This window comes from Dunckerocampus dactyliophorus, chromosome 8, assembly GCF_027744805.1.
Source record: "Dunckerocampus dactyliophorus isolate RoL2022-P2 chromosome 8, RoL_Ddac_1.1, whole genome shotgun sequence".
Classification (NCBI taxonomy): Eukaryota; Metazoa; Chordata; class Actinopteri; order Syngnathiformes; family Syngnathidae; genus Dunckerocampus; species Dunckerocampus dactyliophorus.
Genome location: NC_072826.1, coordinates 3,000,702 through 3,021,003, shown reverse-complemented (window position 1 = coordinate 3,021,003; position 20,302 = coordinate 3,000,702). Strand labels below are relative to the sequence as shown.

The 20,302-nt window shown below is 42.8% G+C and overlaps 1 protein-coding gene across 1 annotated transcript; it reads right to left on the bottom strand.

The window, feature by feature from the left end:
* Window positions 1–1,443: 1,443 nt before the first annotated feature.
* epha2a (eph receptor A2 a) lies at window positions 1,444–17,960 on the bottom strand. Its single transcript, XM_054785203.1, has 17 exons — window positions 17,832–17,960; window positions 15,567–15,634; window positions 12,974–13,610; window positions 7,483–7,638; window positions 7,066–7,398; window positions 6,148–6,275; window positions 5,868–6,045; window positions 5,685–5,787; window positions 5,037–5,089; window positions 4,778–4,903; window positions 4,510–4,695; window positions 4,375–4,436; window positions 4,018–4,227; window positions 3,386–3,535; window positions 3,074–3,267; window positions 2,257–2,412; window positions 1,444–1,959 (listed from the first exon to the last, which is right to left on the bottom strand). The coding sequence occupies exons 1-17, from the start codon at window positions 17,905–17,907 to the stop codon at window positions 1,851–1,853; spliced, it is 2,925 nt and encodes a 974-aa protein (XP_054641178.1). The 5' UTR covers window positions 17,908–17,960; the 3' UTR covers window positions 1,444–1,850.
* Between the last annotated feature and the right edge of the window lie 2,342 nt (window positions 17,961–20,302).

Below are 20,302 nucleotides of genomic sequence, written 5' to 3'. Positions count from 1 at the left end.
ATCAATGGCTATTTGGCTCTATGATTTCACCGTTGTGTTTCAGAAGTGAAATGAGCATTACTGAATGAACACAAGATGTGCAATATGCATTCAAACAAAATTAGACACGTGCAGAAATTTGGGCACCCCTGCCATTTTGTTGATTTGAATACCGCTATCTACCCAGCACTGGTTAATTAGGACAGAAAATGGGTTTCATGAGCTCATTAAAGCCTTGAATTTCATAGATAAATGACCTGAAAGTGAGGATTGTTCAACATCATGGTTTACGTGAAGGCTACAAAAAGCTATCGCAGAGATCAGTTTCCACTGATACATAATGAGGAAGTGGAAGACCAGAAACACAGTTATATTTATAACTAAAATATCAGAGAGGCGAAGGACTGTGAGAACTGTCAAAAGACAACCCACAGGCCGCTTCCTAAGAGCTATCACATCAACTTGAAGTTCGTCGCCTGAGGTGTGCAAAAGCACATTTGGACAAACAAGCTTAATTTTGGAATAAAGTGCTGCGGTGATGCATATTGCACATCTTTTGTTAATCCAATAAACCTCATATCACTCCTGAAATATTGCTTTGTCCATCAGTTCTTTGATATGTTAAAATAAAAATTTTGATTTGTAATGATTTATAAATGAAAATAATGTAAATTGTCAGGGGTGCCCCAACTTTTGCATACTGTGTGCTTACACTCTTTACTATCGAGACCAGATGGTCCCATTGACTCCCATTATAACCAAATATGTTTATTTACTGTACTGCTTTTCCAAAGAATACTCAAAAATAATCAAAGCAGGTTTTTATTTTAAAAAATGGGCATGAAAATATGGGGAAAAAATTATATATAAAATCCAAAATATAATATACAGTATTGTATAACATTATTTAAAAATCTTTATGGTTAGGTCTGAAGTTGCTGATGTGGTGAAAGTGAAGAAAAATATGTACAGTATATGTTACTTTTAATCACACTTTCATGAGAGGGACCTAAGGGTAAAAGGTGTTACTGCATTCTAAACCTAACCTTAATGCTAAAACTGCTTTTTTTATTACAGCATATAACCGTTACAGCCATTGTAGACTTTACAGCACAATGCTGCGAGAGGGATCAAAGGTCAAAAGTATTTAAAGTTGTTTTTCAGCCTTTAATAAGATTAGGGGCTTTTAAATCCTTCCATTCCTTCTAATTCTCCGTGCTGAAAAATGTACTGCTCGTGCACTTCTGCCTGTGTCACCTGGTGCAGTAGGTCATTCAAATGTAGTACGACGACAAGCACAGTAAGAAACAACATTGTTTCTTTCGTAGCTCTGTGACAGTGTCAATGTTTCCTTTGTAAAAAGGCAGAGCTTGTGACAGCGCTCTGCAAGTGTACCTAATATTGTGGCTCTGAGTGTATAAAGATCCACCAATCATAAAGCGACATGACAAGGCAACTCTTGACTTTATTTACACTCAATAATGCATTGCCCAGCATACATGCTCAACATATACAATCGTAACAAATGACATAAATATCAAAGAAAATAAATATTAAATAAACATTTAGGGCTGTATTAAGACATTGTGTAAACACGTAAAATGATCTGACTACAAAAGTGTGTGATTCTTTACCCTGAGACAAGATAATTTAAAAAATAAGCGTAAAAAGGAGCTCTTAATGAGAGAGAGCATTATTCAGTACAACACAAGCGCTCTTGTGTGACGATGGTTTTAAAGTACGTAAGTGTTTTCAGTCTTATTCCTGTCTTCAGTCAGGAGAGCGAGGGTCCACTTTTCAGTCCTCGTGAGACTTACTGTCATGGCGTGGTGGCTTTAGTGCATGTAGATGCAGGAGGAATGCTCAGCAGATCACACTGCAAACACGCTAAGGGGGCTGCACTCGTCTTTCAGGCCCAGAATGCTGTAAGCGATCCTTTTCATGTGACCCGGTAAGCGAACGCCAATATTCCTGATGTCTCTGCAGAGGAGAGGAGAAAAAGCGATGTTAGCTATGCAGACATTTTGTTCATGTCTGGAGGAAATGTCAAGAATGGCACGTCATTAATAATGTGGAAGACAAATGCAGACCTGCCAACCTTGAAGAAATGTTCTGAATGTTCTGAACTAAAAACTGAAACCGATTAAATGCGTACCCGGAGAGCGGTGAAGGACGAAAAATCATTCATGATGGCAGGTCTGCAAATTCTGTAAATATACAGTATGTGTGTGTGTGTGTGTTGAAGCATTGTTGCACCTGTGTGAGGCATTCACTTACTCGTGCCTCAAGGCGAGCACCTGCTCCATGCTGGTGACGCCCGCTCGTGCAAAGCTTTCGTTGTACTGGCTCATCTTGATGGAGTCCAGCCACTCGGGAACAGATCTGAACATGGTGCCGTCGCAGCCGCTGGTGCTGGGCAACCGGATGGACACGCTACAGAAGGACAACGGTGGACAATGGTTACGATTTTGTAGCAATTTAAATGGATCTTATTGTATTGGCGTCCCACATAAGATCCAATACAAATGTTGCCTTTACAAAGATAATAATGCTCACTTTTGGGTGACACTGTCAGTGTTCCGTATTAAGTTACATTCATGACATTTTCCCATTCAAAGCATGCAGCAAAAACTTCTTACTGTTTTCTGAAAGGATGCTTTGCTAAGTGTGTCACTATTGATGTTTGGAATTGTGTATACAGTATGTGTGGTTGGTATTTTCACTTAGTTTTAAAAAAAATATCTATTTACAATTTATTATTTTATGCATTTTACTGCTGTGCTTGTCATTTGTTTCTAATTACTTATTTGACAGATGTTTTGTATGCCTCACCTTCCTGCACAGCACTTTAGTACTCTGTGGTTGTTTCAAGGTGCATTATCAATAAAGTTTGATTGGATTGGGAAAAAACCAATCATTGCCTTTTTAAAGGGTTAAAAATAATTAGCATTTGATCTTAGTATTTAGTATAAAAAATTCAATTATAATATTCTTACAGCAGTTTTTGGTAAGATGATGTATTTTGTCACAAGAGACAAATGTAGGTCGACATATGTTTATTGTGAGTTATTGTTAAAAAAGACACTGAACATACCGTGGGTCAAAGTCAGCAATGGCGGTCAAAGACTCCGGACTCTGCAGCAGTTTGTCCAGAATGTTGACGATGTCAGAGAAGCGGGGTCTTGTAGAACGGTCGTGCTGCCAACACTGGAGCATGAGCTGGTAGATGGCGGAGGGGCAGTCCATGGGTGCAGGCAGCCTGAAGGCTTCGTTGATGGCTTTCATGACCTGCGAATGAAGAAACCAGAGCTTACAATGATCTACTGACTACCATGCTGGCGGTCTGACATGTCATCATATCATCTCCAGCATTAAACTAAACAGTCCGTGACAGACGAAAGATTACCTCATGGTTGCTCATATCCCAGTAGGGCCTTTCTCCAAATGCCATGACTTCCCACATGACGATGCCAAAGCTCCACACGTCGCTGGCTGACGTAAACTTCCTGTATGCGATGGCTTCAGGCGCCGTCCAGCGGATGGGGATTTTACCTCCCTGATACAAAAGCAACAGTGAGCCATTTTTACATGGCTAAAAAATCCGAATGTAACTGTTTAAAGGGCCATTATTATGCAAAATGTACTTTTTTGACTAGTCCTCGCAGCAATATGTCCCTAGCACCCGTTTATGAGCAAAATCTCCCTAGCTTGTTTGCGCCACTTTTGAGAGAAGAGCCGTGCAAATGCTCATTTTTTAAGTCTTTTCATGACATCATGGTCTTTATGCCACCAATGACCCGCCCCTCGTAGATGAGGCCGCCCTGTGTATACTTTATATACACATATTTTAAAAAGCAGGCTTTGCTACACATCTTAAAATAAAGCGTATGGGAGCTATAAGGACAAACACAGTTCATTGGCATTATTGGGACCTGCTGTGGAACGTATTTGAAACTGTGAAAAATAGTATAATGTGAGACCTTTAAAGAGAAACTCCACTTAACAGCTTAAAGTGGACCACAACATCAACTGACTTACTCTCGTTGTGTAGGTCCCCTCAGCATCATCTTCCAGGACGCGTGACAGGCCAAAGTCAGACACCTTACACTCCAGGCTGCTGTTGACCAGAACGTTCCTCGCTGCCAGGTCACGGTGCACATAGTTCATGTCTGAGAGATATTTCATGCCAGCAGCTATTCCACGCAGCATTCCCCCTAGCTGGTAGGTGGGAATCTCCCCATCGCGGTCCTGTGGGTGTAAAGAAAAAACATGTCACTAATGAGGACCTTTGTAGTTCTGTATACCAAGAGGTGTTTTATCCAAACATTGTTGATTAATAGCTCTCAAAAATAGTGTTTTCATTGTGTCAGGTGGGTGTGTGTGTCCCGTTTCTACCTTAAGATAGATGTCCAGAGCCCCGTTTTCCATGTACTCTGTCACTATCATGGCATGCTTGACTGGAAAGGAGGGAAAAAAAAGCTTAGCAAAATAGTTAAACACTTTTTTCTCTCTGCTGTTTCCAAGACTCACATTTGGTGACGACTCCCTCCAGACGGATGATGTTGGGGTGTGAGAACTGTCCCATGATGCTGGCCTCGCTCAGAAAATCTTGCCTCTGCTTCTCCGAGTAGCCTGGCTTGAGGGTCTTGATGGCCACGGCCACCTCCCCTCGCCCGGGTGTCTTCATCACACCTCTGAACACTTCACCAAACTCGCCTGCTAGGAAGAAAAGAAGAGGATGGTGACTTTCCCAGCCTCGGCGAGCATGGAATGGAAGGTAAGGGAGCGGAAGACTCGCCTACGCCGATGACTTTTAGTTTGTTGACGGCACTGTGGTCAATCTCTGTGACAAACTTCTGGATGGCGATGTTGGGATCCTCGTACATGTGTGGATCAACGTATGTCTTTAGAGGCTTCAGCTGATCTGAAACAGACCACAGTATTAGACTTTTGAACCACTTTATGACACAGTTACTTTTACCAGAACAAACTGTAGGATTGATTAGAATCTGTATTTATTACAAATATCAGTTACGATTACTAGTGTCAGTTTCTACCTGATGAAAAGTAGGGATCCTCAGGTCCTCCTCGGCGGTGAGACCTCAGCCTCCTGATAGGAAGAAATTAATAATTACTAGGCGTGTCACGAGACGCTCACGAGATTGATTCTGCGAGGGCGAGACGAGACAAGATTTTAACTTTTAATACGGCAATGAGATACAATGAAAAAATATTTAAAATGTATGACAATTATATTGCAATCTACTAATACAATTTCTCCTACGTTACGTTGCTCTTCTGCACTCTGTGTGTACGCTACGGGCCCCGCCTCCACCCACGGAGACAAAGAGACTGTATCACTGACAAAAGGACTCACTCCATTCATGCCGTTGTTCTATGGAACAAACGCGGCAAGAAACCAGTGCAGAGTGAACTCTGTTTGGAGGTGAGAGACGAGGAAAACAGACATGCATGCACATGTGAGTTGCATGAGGATAAGCGGCATAGAAGGTGAATGGATGGATAATCGGCTATAGTCAACCGCGATACTGCCCACATTTATTAATGAATTATTTTTTTGAAAAACAGCGATATAGTGAGGGAGCGATATTGGAAGGGCGATATAGCGAGGGACTACTGTCGGACAATTGAATAAGTGCAGCTTTAGGTGGACAAAGAATACTACATTACTATCTGTGACCAACCTTTTACGTAGCAACAGGACGGCCACCACGACCAGCAGAATAACAGCAACTCCAGCCACAGCTCCCATCACCATGGTGGAAGGGTTCTGGATCTGAGACTCACCTGTGAAAAGGAAAAAAAAACAAGCAATGAGATGACATGAAAGTGTCATTTGACTTGATTGACTGGCGTGAGAGCGCTACCTAGTGGTAATGTGTGGAACTCGTACTCCGTGCTGTAGCTACCAGAGCTGCCTTCAGGACCGAGTGCCTGTACCCTGAACATGTATGTGGTGTCCGGTGTGAGATCATTAATATGGACGGAGCTCTTTTCCAGAATCAGGACCGTGTAGGTGGTTACGTCACGCTCTCCATCGCCATCCTTCAAAGCAAGGTTGAAAGACTTGGATTAAGATCATCTTCCATAAAGACAACAAGGAGCCCCTCAGTGGAATGTCAGCACACAAGAAGCACTCTGTCTTACTTTTCTGCGGTACATCAGCTCATAGCGATGACTGATGTGGGCTGGAGGTCTCCGAGACAGAGCCCACGACAGAGACAAGCTGGTGGGGCTGCAATCATCCAGATGGATCAACGTCACCTTTGGGGGATCTTCGGTAATGGTGGGTGGGTGGCAGAGAGCAAAACAACAGTTAGTGACTCATCTCACAAAGCTTGGGACATTTTGAAATGAGAGCTTTTGGGATTCAGTGGGTGGCCTGAATTCTGCTTTGTGTGGAAGGCTATTTTTTGACCAGTGTTGTGTAAATATTTTCCTTAAGGTTTTAAAGTGAGCAACATTGTGAAATCAGCTTGATATGCTAAGACATTTGCAAATGGATGACATAAATCATTTAAATCTTGTAAAATGAGATGTAGGCACAGCAAAGAGTTCATTTTAGCTGGAAATGACACATGAAAGTGGCAGAAAACTATAAGTAATTTTTATCCAACGCTCTAAATATATGTTGATTTTGACATTCAGCTCCTTGTTAGAGAAGAGCAAGTTGTGCAAAAAGTACTGAAATGTTGCACAGTTTAGAGAACTTCAAATTAAGTTCACCTGTAAAGGTTATCGTGCATTTTAGCTTCATCCTAAAAATTTCACCCGAAAGAATAATGTCAGACTTAACAGTATGCAGTACCATTGTTACCTTCATCTGTAACAAAAACAATGGTAAATCCCAAATGATCAACTTTAATAGTCATTTGTCATCTTAAATTTATAAAAGTAGGTCATATATTGTCGCCTTAATACCCAATTGGAGTTGGAAAAAGTCCTAAAATGATATTTTTGTGAATTCAGCTGCTGGTTCAATAGGATGCTGAACAATGAGGAGTTCAATCCAAAGTCAACAGGATGAAATCAAGCTGAAAATAAAATAAATACGCCTGAGCTCACCAGTATAGTCCAGAGCAGTGGTGATGGCGGTGGTGGGCCTCAGGGCGCTGTACTGGGACACTCCACTGTGCACCTCCAAGGTAAATGTGTAGTTGAGATGAGAGTCCAGCTCGCTGACGATGACCGTGGTGTCCTGCAGGTCGGTCGGACCGGGCTCAAAGCGTATCTTCTCGCCGCACGGGACACACGAGCCCCTGTCGCACTGCTCGCACAGCACGCTGTAGCTGAGGTCGCTGCGACCCCCGGTCACCAGTGGTGCACTCCAGGACAGCTGCAGCCTGCCTTCTGCTGACAGGGTGGTGGAGGTCAGGTCGCGAGGAGCGCTGGGTGGAGCTTTGGGAGGAAGCGGGTGACAGACGAGTTAGCCTAAACACCCCAAGGGCCTCTGCTAATGTTCGCAGTGAGCGCAAGTCTTACCCGAGCAGGCAGATGTGACTGGATCTGATGGTGAGCGGAAGAAACCTTCCTCACACTGGCACTGGGTGGCACCGGCTGCGGAGGGCTTTGTGTTGTCAGGACACACCTGACAAAGCTCGAAGCTCACAGACGGCTTGAAGTAGCCCGGCTTGCATGCTGTGTTAAAGAGACAAAAGACGGTGTTAGATGTACGCCGTCGGAATAAATGATACCAAAAACAGGAAGGGATGAGTGAACAAAAGGCAAACAATGGGGCTGTGTGTGTAATGTTAGGCCATTCCACCCAACAGGAAGCTTTTGTTTTGAGTAACCTATAATCACTGGCTCTTTGTATTCCGAGGAATGAAAAGGGATTTCCTTCAAGATGTGTCTCCACTTGCCTTTTCCACCTGAAGGCCTCGGCTCATGTCACACACTGCTAGCACGGCCCGGATGGCGGCACAGCATTAAATCCATCAGGTGATGCGAGCCGCCTTCCCACCATGAACTCTGGCGGACAACACGAGTGTTTTTGCCAAAGGAAATGGCACATCAGACACTGGTGGCGTGCTGTGATGAACATCTTTGCTTTAGCGATAAGCAAGCAGCCTTTCCGGGCCATGGAAGGTTAATGAACGTGCAGACTGGACATAAAACAGGCCTGCACGGACGAGACTGATGTTTCCTCTCTTTCCTTTTTCCTTCCACTCACAGCAAATTATGACATGTAAGGTTAAAGAGTTAAACCGGGGAGAAGGACATTGAAGGAAGAGGAAGCGTCGTTGGAGCTGAGTGTGATTTTTAGTGTTTATGAAAACATACAGTCTCTGCATTCTTTCTCATCACAGTCAAATAAGAAATTCTCTTTCGTGAACACTGCATTGACGATGAGGTTGCACTTTCCTATTCAAACTCACTATTTTGTCCATTGTGAAGATTTGTAGAGGGTGAAAAGGATACTAGTATTGAGCCATGCCACAGTTGGCACCATTGAGGGGCAAAGTATTTTGTCGTTTTAGCCGTCCATCCACATGGAAATGGTATTCTGGGTGCCCAGAAACAGCGTTTTTTAAAAACAGCTTCCAGAGTGGGAAAAACTGGCTTGTCATTTCTGTGTAGACAAGCTTAACCGCGGTTTTATGAAAACGATGATGTCACCGACCCGTCGCCGTAACGCCACCAGAAGTGGGCTTTGACGACAAGCCAACGTAATATCTGAATATTTCGCTGGACATGACTCACCCCACTCGACATTCTCCTGATATTTTGTTGTGTTATTCTCCAAAATAGCTCGTCTGTGTGTGTTCGTCTGTGTGTCTGTTTACAGCGCCACACATAGGTGTGCCTTGTGTGTTACATAGTTTTTACGCAGTGATCCATTCCCGTCTGGATGCAACTACAGTGGTGCCTTGGTTAACGTCATTAACCCGTTTCAAAAGGTCCGACTCAAACCAAAATAGACTCGAACCGAAGCAAATTTTCCCATACAAAATAATGTCAGTCCAATTAATCCGTTCCAGACACCCATCAATGTTAACACAAAACACATCTTACAGACAATAATTATAGTTTTACATGCAGAAAATGATGGAAAAATAATTACAAATAACAAATGATTGGTGCGCGGGGGAGTAAGGTGTCTGGGACGTGTGCTATATTTGACTCCGGCTGCCGCAAACATATTGTGGTAAGTTTGAATGTTTATGTTTTGTGATGTTGGATCCAAAAATGACTGTTATGGATGTAAAATGAGACAGTGGTGACAGAGTGTCACCCTTGATGCGCTGCCGGGTTGGTAGACTGTTATGGGGGACCAGAGTAGATGTGTGTGCACCGCAGCCAAACACACGCTTACAAACCTCTGAAATGACGACGGTCTGTAAAATTTGGAGGTTTTGCACTCTTGTCTGTATTTTGGACGCTAAACAAGCGGGCAAAGGCGAAGTTTTTTCAAAAAATTTTGGATGTTAATTGAAAAACGTGCTAACCAGGGCGGACGTTAACTGAGGTACCACCGTGTTTAATAATCTGTCACAGTGTGGACGCATATTTTTTTCAACCCGCCAAAAACTCATCCCAAGAACGTTTCCATGTAGACAGGGCCTGAGTTAGACACCCTGTAGTCCACTGATTGGCTGTCAAGCTGAACTTTATACCCTAACTGTGGCTCAAGTATTACCGTGGCAACGCACAAGGGGCAGGTTGACTTGGAGTGGCAGGGATAAAGATGAATAGAAGGACTTAAAGGGGGATGGGAGGAAAAAAGATCTGGACTGGAGCACCAACAGAAGTTCTCTCTGGGGAGTCACTCGGTGGGTGTGGGGGTCTCTTCGCATAAGAAAAGGGGGCCAGCCCATTTTAATCTTGAGCTGGAGTGCCAGGACCTCTGTCACGTAGCAAAGAAACTCCAGCTCTATTCATCTATTGTGTGGAGAACTGGACAGAGTGGTGCCATAAATATGTTGCATTACTCATTGCAGCTCGTAAAAGGGTGCCATGTGTGCCATGCTTGGAGAACATCGTGAATGCACACTGAATCTCAGAGTTTAGTTTTGTCATTCAACCAATGGTTGGATGGTCTGAAGTGAAACCCTCATTTGCTGAGCTCTTATTTTCTCTTGTTGATGGAAGTTTAAGCTTCTAATTGCCCCATGCTCCTTTTGACTACGGCACACATGTGAAAAGGACTTATGTTCCGCACCGGTGCATCTGTTAATTGAATCTGGGCTTTTGCTGGCTGTGTCGGCCCATTGTTCTAATGAGTGGGAACACGGATTAGGCAGCTCGTTGCGTGTGTTAACAACCGGATGAAAGAGCACAGGGAGGCAAAGCGGGCTACGTAACAGCTGTCCTGTTGCTCCACTAATCCTCTTGACTAAATTACACTCCACACCTAACTAAGCAGCCACGGAACTAACCACCCTCCGTGCGGCAAATGCCGGCCCGCTCTCGAGCCTGCAACGTCCGACAACCTGCTTATTTGTGTCAGTCAGCATTCCTCCTCAGCTTGCCTGCTTCCTGTTCCCACAACAGTTGGGCTCTTCAGTAGAAGACACATGCAGACCGTAAGTCTCCGGGAATCTCACTTTCTCTGACACCTAAAGCCTGGAATGAAGTGGTGGCATTACAGTAGTGAGCTGCGTGGAACAAAGGCCAACAGTGTTTTCATTTTCAATACCAGGTCAAACTCCGAGCTCTGAAATCATTTTAATCCCTCAGAAATATTTGCTGTCTTCCTCTCAGCTATTCATGCACAACGTCTGTTTCCGGAGCTCAGCTCAGAGTCCGTCAGTGGTCAGGAGAGAACATTCCTCTGCCTGGACTTCCTCCACGCCTTCAGTAGAAGATCCCCTCCCTCTCTGAAATGCTTTTCATCGCCAGTCACAGCTCTGACTGATCACATGAAGGAATGGAGACGGTGCCAGTCAAGGTGACTGGAAAGAGCAGGAGTCATAAACCGCAGCCTGACTCAAGAGAGGCGTGCCAACCCCGTCCCTGTAATCTGTGGTTCCGGTTGCCTTAGCAACGGACACAAACAAATACTTTGCAAGGGAAAGACGAGGCGCTCAGGTAGTCATCCTGACGAATTCACACGGCCCTTCCTTGAGTCAATCAGTGCAGCAAGGTGACGCCAGGGTGAAAGAATTCCTTTCAGAAATCCCCGCACCATACCATGCCCTTCCTCTTCTCCCCGCTGTCCTCCCACACTTCCTCCAGAGAGCTCAGCGCACACACACACACCACACCCCGGCATGCCAAAAGGCCATTTTCCACACTCACAGCAAGAACACATACAGTGGCTGCACCACAGTTATGTCTTTTATGATTACACCTCTGTTTGTTTTTTATTTTCATTTTTATGGCTGCAGTGCTCACTTCCCTTAGGGCACAACATACTCCAAAGTTTTTGCATACTTAACTTCACATAAACCTTCAGCTGGGTGCTTTCACAGTCACCATTATTTCTAAATTAGACTTGCCTCTTTTCTTGGACATTATTAAAACCAAAGCCGCACAGAAAAATTGGAAAGAACTAATAAAATTTCTAAATATTTACTTTTTTAATCTGCATCACAAACTGCCATTGTCCACAGGGACTCACGCTGCACTGTTGTTAGCACGACGGCCGACACTTCCTCCTCGCCAGCAACGGCGAGTTGGCCCCGCTGCCCTGGCCGGCGAGGAGGCTGACTGGCTATCAGTCATCGGTTTGTCGGAGAAGCGATCGCACTAATTATTTGACTTTTCTTTTGGCTTGTCTGTATTAAATGCAAGCATGGCAAGCAAGCGTGCCATTTTTTGACTTGATGGATTATTTTGTCGTTCTCTTCATTTCTACTAAACATGGATAGCCTTGTCAACTGTTCTTCCGGCACCTACCATGAAGACCATTGCAGGTTTCTTTAAAGCAGAACAAGACAATGAGGAGTCTAATAACAATGACAATAATAATAATAAAAACAGTGTGAGTTCTTCAAAACGGAAGACCTTGCACTTGGTGTGTGCGTGTGCGTGCGTGTGTGTGTGTGTGTGTGTGTGAAAAAGTCATCCAAGAAAAGCACAATCTCATTTCTAAGCAATAAACTCGTGATTCACATTTTTGCAGAATCGTGCAGCCGGTGTGAAGCAGCATTGAATTTACTGCAAGAGCACCATCACGACAAAAGTATAGGGACACCTGGGAAATCTTCCATTCTTGCGTGAAGACTTTCCACGAGGTTCTGGAGTGTCTGTTGGAATGTGTGTCATTTGTGAGGTCAGAGGTCACTGAAGCTAGAGTTGACAGAGGGCTTGTGCTCTTCCACACCAAACTAATGCAAGCCTGGCTTCATGGACGTTGCTTTGTGCACTGCGAGAACGGTCGCGCTGGAACAGAAACGGGCCTTGACCAAAGTGCTCCCACAAAGTTGGAAGCATACAATTGTCCACAATGTCTTTGCTAAGAAAAAGGATTAAGATTGAGGGGAAACTAAGGGGTTATTATGATGTGACTCACTACTTGCATCCATATAAATGCAGGTGCAAAAATCAACTTTTAATCTTTGGGAGGTTTTCTGCTTCTTTTCCCAGCTTTGAGCAGCTCTTTCATCTTTACACAGAAGTTGGTCAATTGTTCTACTTCTTCCCGTATAAGTACAACATACTAAAAGTAGACGTCTCATGTGGTATGATACAGCGTATGTTCCTTTGCGCTGTGCTCTGCCACATCAAGCCATCACTCTTTCCATAAAACAGCGCCTCAACAAGACGGCAGAAAGGAAGTAACTGTTACTGCCGCCAATCTAAATTAAGACAGACAAGTTGGGGCAATCTCTGTTTTATGCCTGATCTGTCTGGGCATGATTTGCAGCGTTTCTGTGTCAGACTTCCCAAACAAACCAGACACGTTAATGAACATTCCTCCGCACGTGTTATTCACAGCTTACTCTCGGATGCAAGCAGCGGTTACGACGTGTGTCTTTTACTACAAGGCTTTGCTCGTGATTGCGTGGCATGCCGTAGTGCTTCTTACCTTGGCACGAGTCCCCGGTGGTTTCGTAGCCTGGGAGACACTGGCACTGGCCCACCGGAACCACCCATTCGCCCTCCGCTGAGCAGTAGATGCGTGGGGTGGCCTGACTCACTGCGTTCTCCACGCAGGCGCCCTCCACCTCCCTGAGAGCGTCTGCCACCGTCTCCGGGAAGACTGCCAGGCTCTGCACGGTGGACGGGCAGGTCTTGTAGTACAAGCGGACAGAGAGGATCCCCACGCATGCGCCCAGGTCCTGAAAGGCCAGGTAGAAGCCTTTCCTGGACAGGGACCCCACCGTCCTGGTCTCTGTGTTGACCTTCAGCATACGACCCCGCGTGACCTCATCCGGAGCGATGGTGGCCACTTTGCGGAACTGCCCTTTGCGGAAGTTGGTTCCCACGTCGGCATCCGCCTCAGAGATGAAAAGGTTGAAGGTCTCTTTGCAGGACACAGAAGCACCATCAAAGGTGTTGCAGTCTCGCACGGCAAAGCGGAGCTCCACAGAGACCCGCGTGGTGCCTGGGCGCCGCTGAATGAAAGTGGTGCGCAGCCAGTTATCTTGTTCAGTGGAGTCTATGTTGCATACGCTGTAGGTGTAGAAAAGGGAGCCGTTCACCACCGTCTGCACAATCTCCCACTGTAAGACACAGGAACATTATCTACTTTGGAGGCAAATGTCACAACAACGAAAAGAAGACTTTTCTTTTTTTTCTTTCAAGAAGCAGACACCTCTTCTTTGGTGCTGAGTGAGGAGCCCATAAAGTGCAGTTTCCCCACACAGTAGGATTATTGGCCTGGACATGTGCTGCTCTACGTGTGTGAGTCTACGTGTGTGGTTTTCCACTAACACACTGAGGGCCCATGTGTGTGACGCAGACACAAATCCAACAATCACTACTGTAGAATATACCAACTAACATTTATAGCTGTTGATTGCGCTTTATAGTTGCTGCGGCATTGCAATTAAAGACTTTTAAGAGACAGGGAAGCAGTGACTGGTAGTAAGATTAAAAGACTCCTTTCTCCGCATTGGAGCGACTGAACACGTCGCATGCCGGGGCTACTGATGTACTACTTTTATGAGAATAGTAGGACACATTTAACTAGCGTAAATTTAAATGAGATGGAAAAAGTAGTATGCCACATAAAACAAAAGTAGTGTAGTACAGTATTATTGTTTTAGTAGCAGGCTATGGTGCAGTGTAGTAGGCTATTATTATTATTATTACGATGGAACCTCGGTTTTTGTTATTAATGTGCTCCAAAAAGTTTGACGAAAACTGAAATGTGCCAAAACCAAAGCAATTTTTTCCATAGGAAATAATGTAAATCTAATTAATCTGTCCCAGACACCAAAAATATTAACAAAAATAAATTTTTATAGAGAATAATTATAGTTTTGCATGCAGAAAACAATGCTAAATAATAGGGGTGCACGCTAATTACATGAGGGAATTATGACATCATGCCGATAATCCCGATAACATTAAAAATAGCTAACAACCGTAGTCCTCCGTGGCATCACACAGGCTACTCGGAGCGTGTGCCCGAATACAGTGCACCTCGCTGGGCCACGCCGGGTGGCTCCTCCCGCTCCTCGGTATTGGTTTGAAAAAAAGATACCATGCATCTCTACTAAATAATTCTGAATGACGAAAGGATGGAACGTCTTGTTGATGCGGACGTCCCGTACATCCTGGCGAGATCGTATTCAATAGCCTTTCTCAACTTTCGTTATCAAAGTGCTGGCACTCGCAACTTTCTTTGGCACCATGGCGGGTTATTTAGCAGTCGCACTTTATAAAAAATGTATGGAGAGTGAGTCAGCAATGAATAGGGTGCTTTGTTTGGGCACTTGATTTCACCGAACGATACAGTGCAGAACAAAGAGACTCGTTTGTTACGTGCAATATTGTGCGGAAAGTGAAAAATTTTGACCAAAACCGGGGTGTACGAAACCCCAGGTTTGACTGTATTATTAAAACATGCATATTCAGGAATTTCAATTTGTATAATAAAAAATATTCAGTCGTAGATTCTACTGTCTAATCAGCTGTTCCTCTTTACTACATAGTTCATAATATAATTACCCCGGTGTGATATGAAACTGTGATAACAACGGTGACAAAGTACACTGACATAAAAGCAAAACTTCCGACAGGGAAGGGAGGGGAATTCCTAGACCAAAGAACATTCAACAAGTTTGGTTCTTTTGAGCAGAGCTGCGCTCGTTAGCCCACACAGTGGATGGAGCCATGTCCTGTTGCTTTTTTTAGACAGAAAACCACTAAACTATAGATAGAGAGATGTTACTGGCACCCACAACCATACAAGCATACTGTCAAGAGGAACACTTTCATTTTAGCCATTGTTGAGTTTTGATTTCACATGAAAACACACTTAAATGAAGTATTGACATTACAATACTGATTAAAAAGATCCCAATACGGCAAACCGACCAAAGGAACACTTTTAGGGTATAGAATGAGCAGAGAGGCCCTTTTAGTCGACAGTAAACTAAGCTAAATACATCACAGAGAGAAAGTCTTTGACCCCCGGTCTTAAAAATGCTTGTTGAGGTATAAATACTCACCCCGTTCTCATATGGCAAAGTCAGCCATCCCAACTCTCCTCCTGAAGATCTCATGTCCAGCAATACTTCTACAGACACATACAGGAAAGCCTTACAATGGGTTACAACAGGGGTAGGGAACCTATGGCTCAGGCATGTCTTAACACCATAAAATGTATTTCTTTTATTTTGTATTATTTTTTTCGCTGACATTTTAAAGTAAGAAAATGCAGAAATGACAGTGTTAAAAATAACGTTCAAAATATAAAACTCTCTTAAGCATTTTAATCCATCCATCCATTTTCTTGGGTGGCCAGAGCCAATGCCAGCTGTCCTTCTGATATTTTCCGGGTCAGAGCAAACCGTTTTGACGAAGGAGATGGCCAAAAGAAAGAAAGATACAGAGTATGGCGCAAAACCATGCAGCATCAGAAGTAGCATTAATGGTAAGAAGTATTTGATTTATTATTTGATAGCTTCAATATAACAATGTTAGTAAAAATGAATAAATTCAGAGACTTATTGCTTAAAAATGCATGCATTTAGTTGTAGTCAGTGTTAAAAAAAACATTATATGGCTCTCACGGAAATATATTTTAAAATATGCGGCTTTCATGGCTCTCTTCGCCAAAAAGGTCCCTGACCTGAGTTATAACAACCGCTATTAACCAGGGAGACAAAAAATAAAGAAAAACATCTTTTTTTCTCAACCTGCTATGTTGATTTTAGTTATGATTAAAGGCTAAATGAATTGTTTTTTGTTGTTTTTTTTACTTTAGGTAAACAGACTCAGGGCTGAGTAGAAAACGGCACAAAAAAAATAAAAAATCAGAAAGTCAACTCCTGCCTATGAATGTATTTGAGATACACTTATCTCCAAATATGCTTTATTGCACTGGAATTATAGGAGTACGCATACAGAACACATGTGTCTGTGTACTACTGTTAAATCCTTGGTGGTGAGTTCAGGGGCCATCAGCTTTATGGGGGTTGCCACATGCCACCCTTTGACAGTCTAATCAAGCATGTCGGTGTGATTTAAACACCTCATTGAGCGTGTCCCCTACCACCAAGAAACATCTCTAATCGTGTCCACAAAAGGCGTGGACACATTTAAATAACAGCATGGGCGAGCGAATGCAAGAATGTGCGCTACAAGTGAAACTATATGGGACATGTTCAGGCATCTTACAGGTGCTCCCACACCCAGACGCACTCTGACGCCATCAGTGAACTATTCCCATAATGGGTGTAATTATAGCCAACTTTACTTCGAACATGCGTAATAATAAATGAATGGATTCACAAGAAATGTGGTGGTCAGCATGCTTTCTCCATCCATAGTTTCACACCACATATTCATATGCGATGTTTGCGATTTACCGAGCAGAGGGTTTGCGTTTGCGTTATAACATTGTGGATTATCCTAACTGCCCTTTTTAACTGGTTGACAATGCAAATATAAACGGAACAGCGCAAAATTGTGCGCGCTCGCAGAAAGTCATTGCAAAAGAAGTGCCGCTCTTTAATACAGCTGAAAAGCCATCATTTCAAGAAATGCTGCAAATGTTAGACAGTTCGACTTGCGGGTGACAAAATACATGTCACGAACGACAATTCCACAACTTTACAACAGTGAAAGACAACATATTAAGAGGAACTATTGCATTATTATGATATATTCTGACTGTATTATTATTATTATTTATTACACATTATCATAACATTAGTGTTTTTTTGGTCTGCAAAAATGTTAATTTGTGGGACAATAAACATTTCAAAATGAACCTGCATTGTTTTGTGGCGCAGTTGAAGAAAAGTTTGGTGGCCCAGTCATATTTTTTATTGTATTTTTCTTCAAGTTAATGTTAAATCTCGTCTTGTCTCGCTCTGGTGAACCCAATCTCGTGCATCGTCTCCTCACCCATAGTCGTCAGTAATAGGCAGCCTGTGGCAGCCTATTCCATGAATAACTTTAGAATAAAACTGACACAGGATGCTTGAAGTTGACATTTTGCTATAATGGGTTAAAAAAAAAATCATACAGAGCTGTTTCAATACTATCTAGTAAAACATATTTCCAAGTCATTCAGTGTTAATATGTCATGTATAACAATGAAAATCAACCTGGTAACGCAGTGAAAATTTACATAAAACATAAAACAAACTCTTTTTTTTTACATTATTACAGAAGAAACTTGAGGACGCTCAAATTCCAACCTCATGAGTCATTACGGTACAAGTTTAACGTTTCCTTGTGTTTAAACTCAACAAAAAGTCACTTACGTTCTTTGGACTGGAGGCTGACAAAGACAGTGTTGAAGAATAAAAATGTAAAGAAGTGTAGTCGAGGGAGCTCCATGTTTCCACAAAACTTCCACAATCCAAAACCACCGTCCTCCGCTCCCACCAGCCTCACCGTGCACTGAAGAAGCACGAGCCCCGCAGACCATTCACAGAAACAGGTGGCGTCATAGCTCCGCCCCCTTTGGAATGCGGATGTGGTCCTCATATGGTAACAGAGGAGAGGGCGGGGCTACACCTGTCTTGCGAGGAAGCATGGTGGTTCTCTAGTCCTAAGTGTGTCACCTGTTGTCATTAAATACAGCACGTTGTGAAAAATATAATACTTATGCATAGACTCATATGTTGTTTTTAGTGTACGTATAATCATACATACACTTGCTGAGGTGGGAAGAGTACAAAATATTGTACTCAAGTAAAAGCACAGTTATGTTACTGTAGTTTTGTGCAAGTAAAAATACAGTAACTTATTTAAAATATACTCAGGGAAATTAAACAGCAAAAATAGAATTCATCACTTCATCAATTCATCTTCCTGCAGGCACATACTTTTGGTCCTTTTTAATTCATATTTTTTGTTCTCATAAGAATTCGAATGTAGCTAAGTGCAATACTTTAAAGTGAACACACTTAAGCAAAAGTGAAGTTACATCGCTGTGATTGTACTCAAGTACAGGTAACAGTACAGGTACATCTAGTCAAGTAAAAGTAAAGAGAAAAAAAATACATGATTGTACTAAAATGTACTCCGTGTAAAAGTTACTTTTATGAATTCACTTCTATTCTTCAGAAATTACCACCAGGTGGTTGTCCTGCCAATACTTCTCTACGGATCTTAGCAAGGTTCTAAGTAGAGCTTCAAAAAGCAAAAAGAAGAAATTGAGTAAGCAATTTATTGCAAACAAGCATTAAACTAAAATCGGCAGATCATCAGCTGATCAAAAGTTTAAGACCACAGCCTTTAAAAGCCAAAATTTTGGGGGGGAAAATGTGGATTCAGTGTCATATTCTGTCAGGTATTCACACTGTCATGATCTCTTGATGGCAAAGGCAAAACAGCTTTCTCTCTTTGAATGCGGTGGGATTGTGCAGCTGCATAAGCAAGGCCTCTCGCAGTGCACCTTTGCTCCTGAGGTTGGACGCAGTAAGATAGTCATTCGAAACTTCTTCAAAGATCCCGAGGGTTATGGTACAAGAAAATCAAGTGGTAGACGCAAACAAATGTTACCGGCCCTGAGCCGGAGGATCCAATTGGCTGTTCGTCAAGACACGGGATCATCCTGAGCTACGGCCTTGAACTTTTGATCAGCTGATGAACAGCCTATTTCACTTTAATGCTCGTTTGCAATACATTTGTGATTACATTTTTTTGTTTTGTTTACAACCGCCTTAAGATACAACAGTGCAAAATGTAAATTCTTGCAATTTTTCATCTGGTCTTAAAAGATTGATCAGGAGTTTAAATGTGCAACACAACAATTTTATGCATGTTAGTATATACTGGACATACAAAACAGGCGTAATACTGAATGAATGTACCATGTAGTTCCAATATAACATTTATAGACGCAGCAAACACACAAAATGCTGAACTTTTCCATTCCAATCCTGTGTTTCCCGTGCTCAAGTAAGTGTAATTAATGCAGTTGAAACATATCGAAGCTTTGAGGTTAAAATTGGACAATCTTTTTTGAGCAAGTAATTGCCCAAATCCTTTGCGCCTCATGCAAGGACTTGTCTTTCCCACGACTGGTAAAGGAGGGGTCAAGTGGGGGAGGTGTCCCGGTATGAATATATGACTACTAATGAGATGTTCCTCAAAAAGAAACCTTACAATTTGGCTATGAATATGCATCTACAAAGGCCACGGCACAATGCTGTCACCTAGCAACTCTTATTTGGAGGAATTTCGGAGTCAAGTCGCCACTCTGTGAAGCGGAGTGCACTTGGAAACAAGAGCAGACGGACAGCCTGCAAGGAAAAAAAATGTTGAGGTGGATATTGTCTTGTCTGGTGTTGCCACAAATGCACATTAATCAAACAAAGATGTTGCTGAAAAAAACACCCAGTGAACAAGTTAAGTGTTGACCTTGGGATGACAATCACTTTCATGGCTTCCAAGCATAAATTGTACTTTAACACAATAAGTGTCCCTCCAACATGACTTCTGTGTGATTCCATTTGGCAACATGAAGAAAGCATACATACATTTCATGAGTTTCAATAACAGAAGATTGAAATGTTTATTTGGACCAGTACCGTTTGTAGATGCACAGCTCCTTCATAAAGTGGTGTGAAAAAGAATTTGACTCCTTCCCGATTTCTTATTTTTTTGCATGTTTGTCACACTTAAATGTTTCAGATCATCAAACACATTTAGATATTAGTCAATGACAACACAACTGACTACACAATACAGTTTTTAAATGAAACTTTATTATCCATCCATCCAT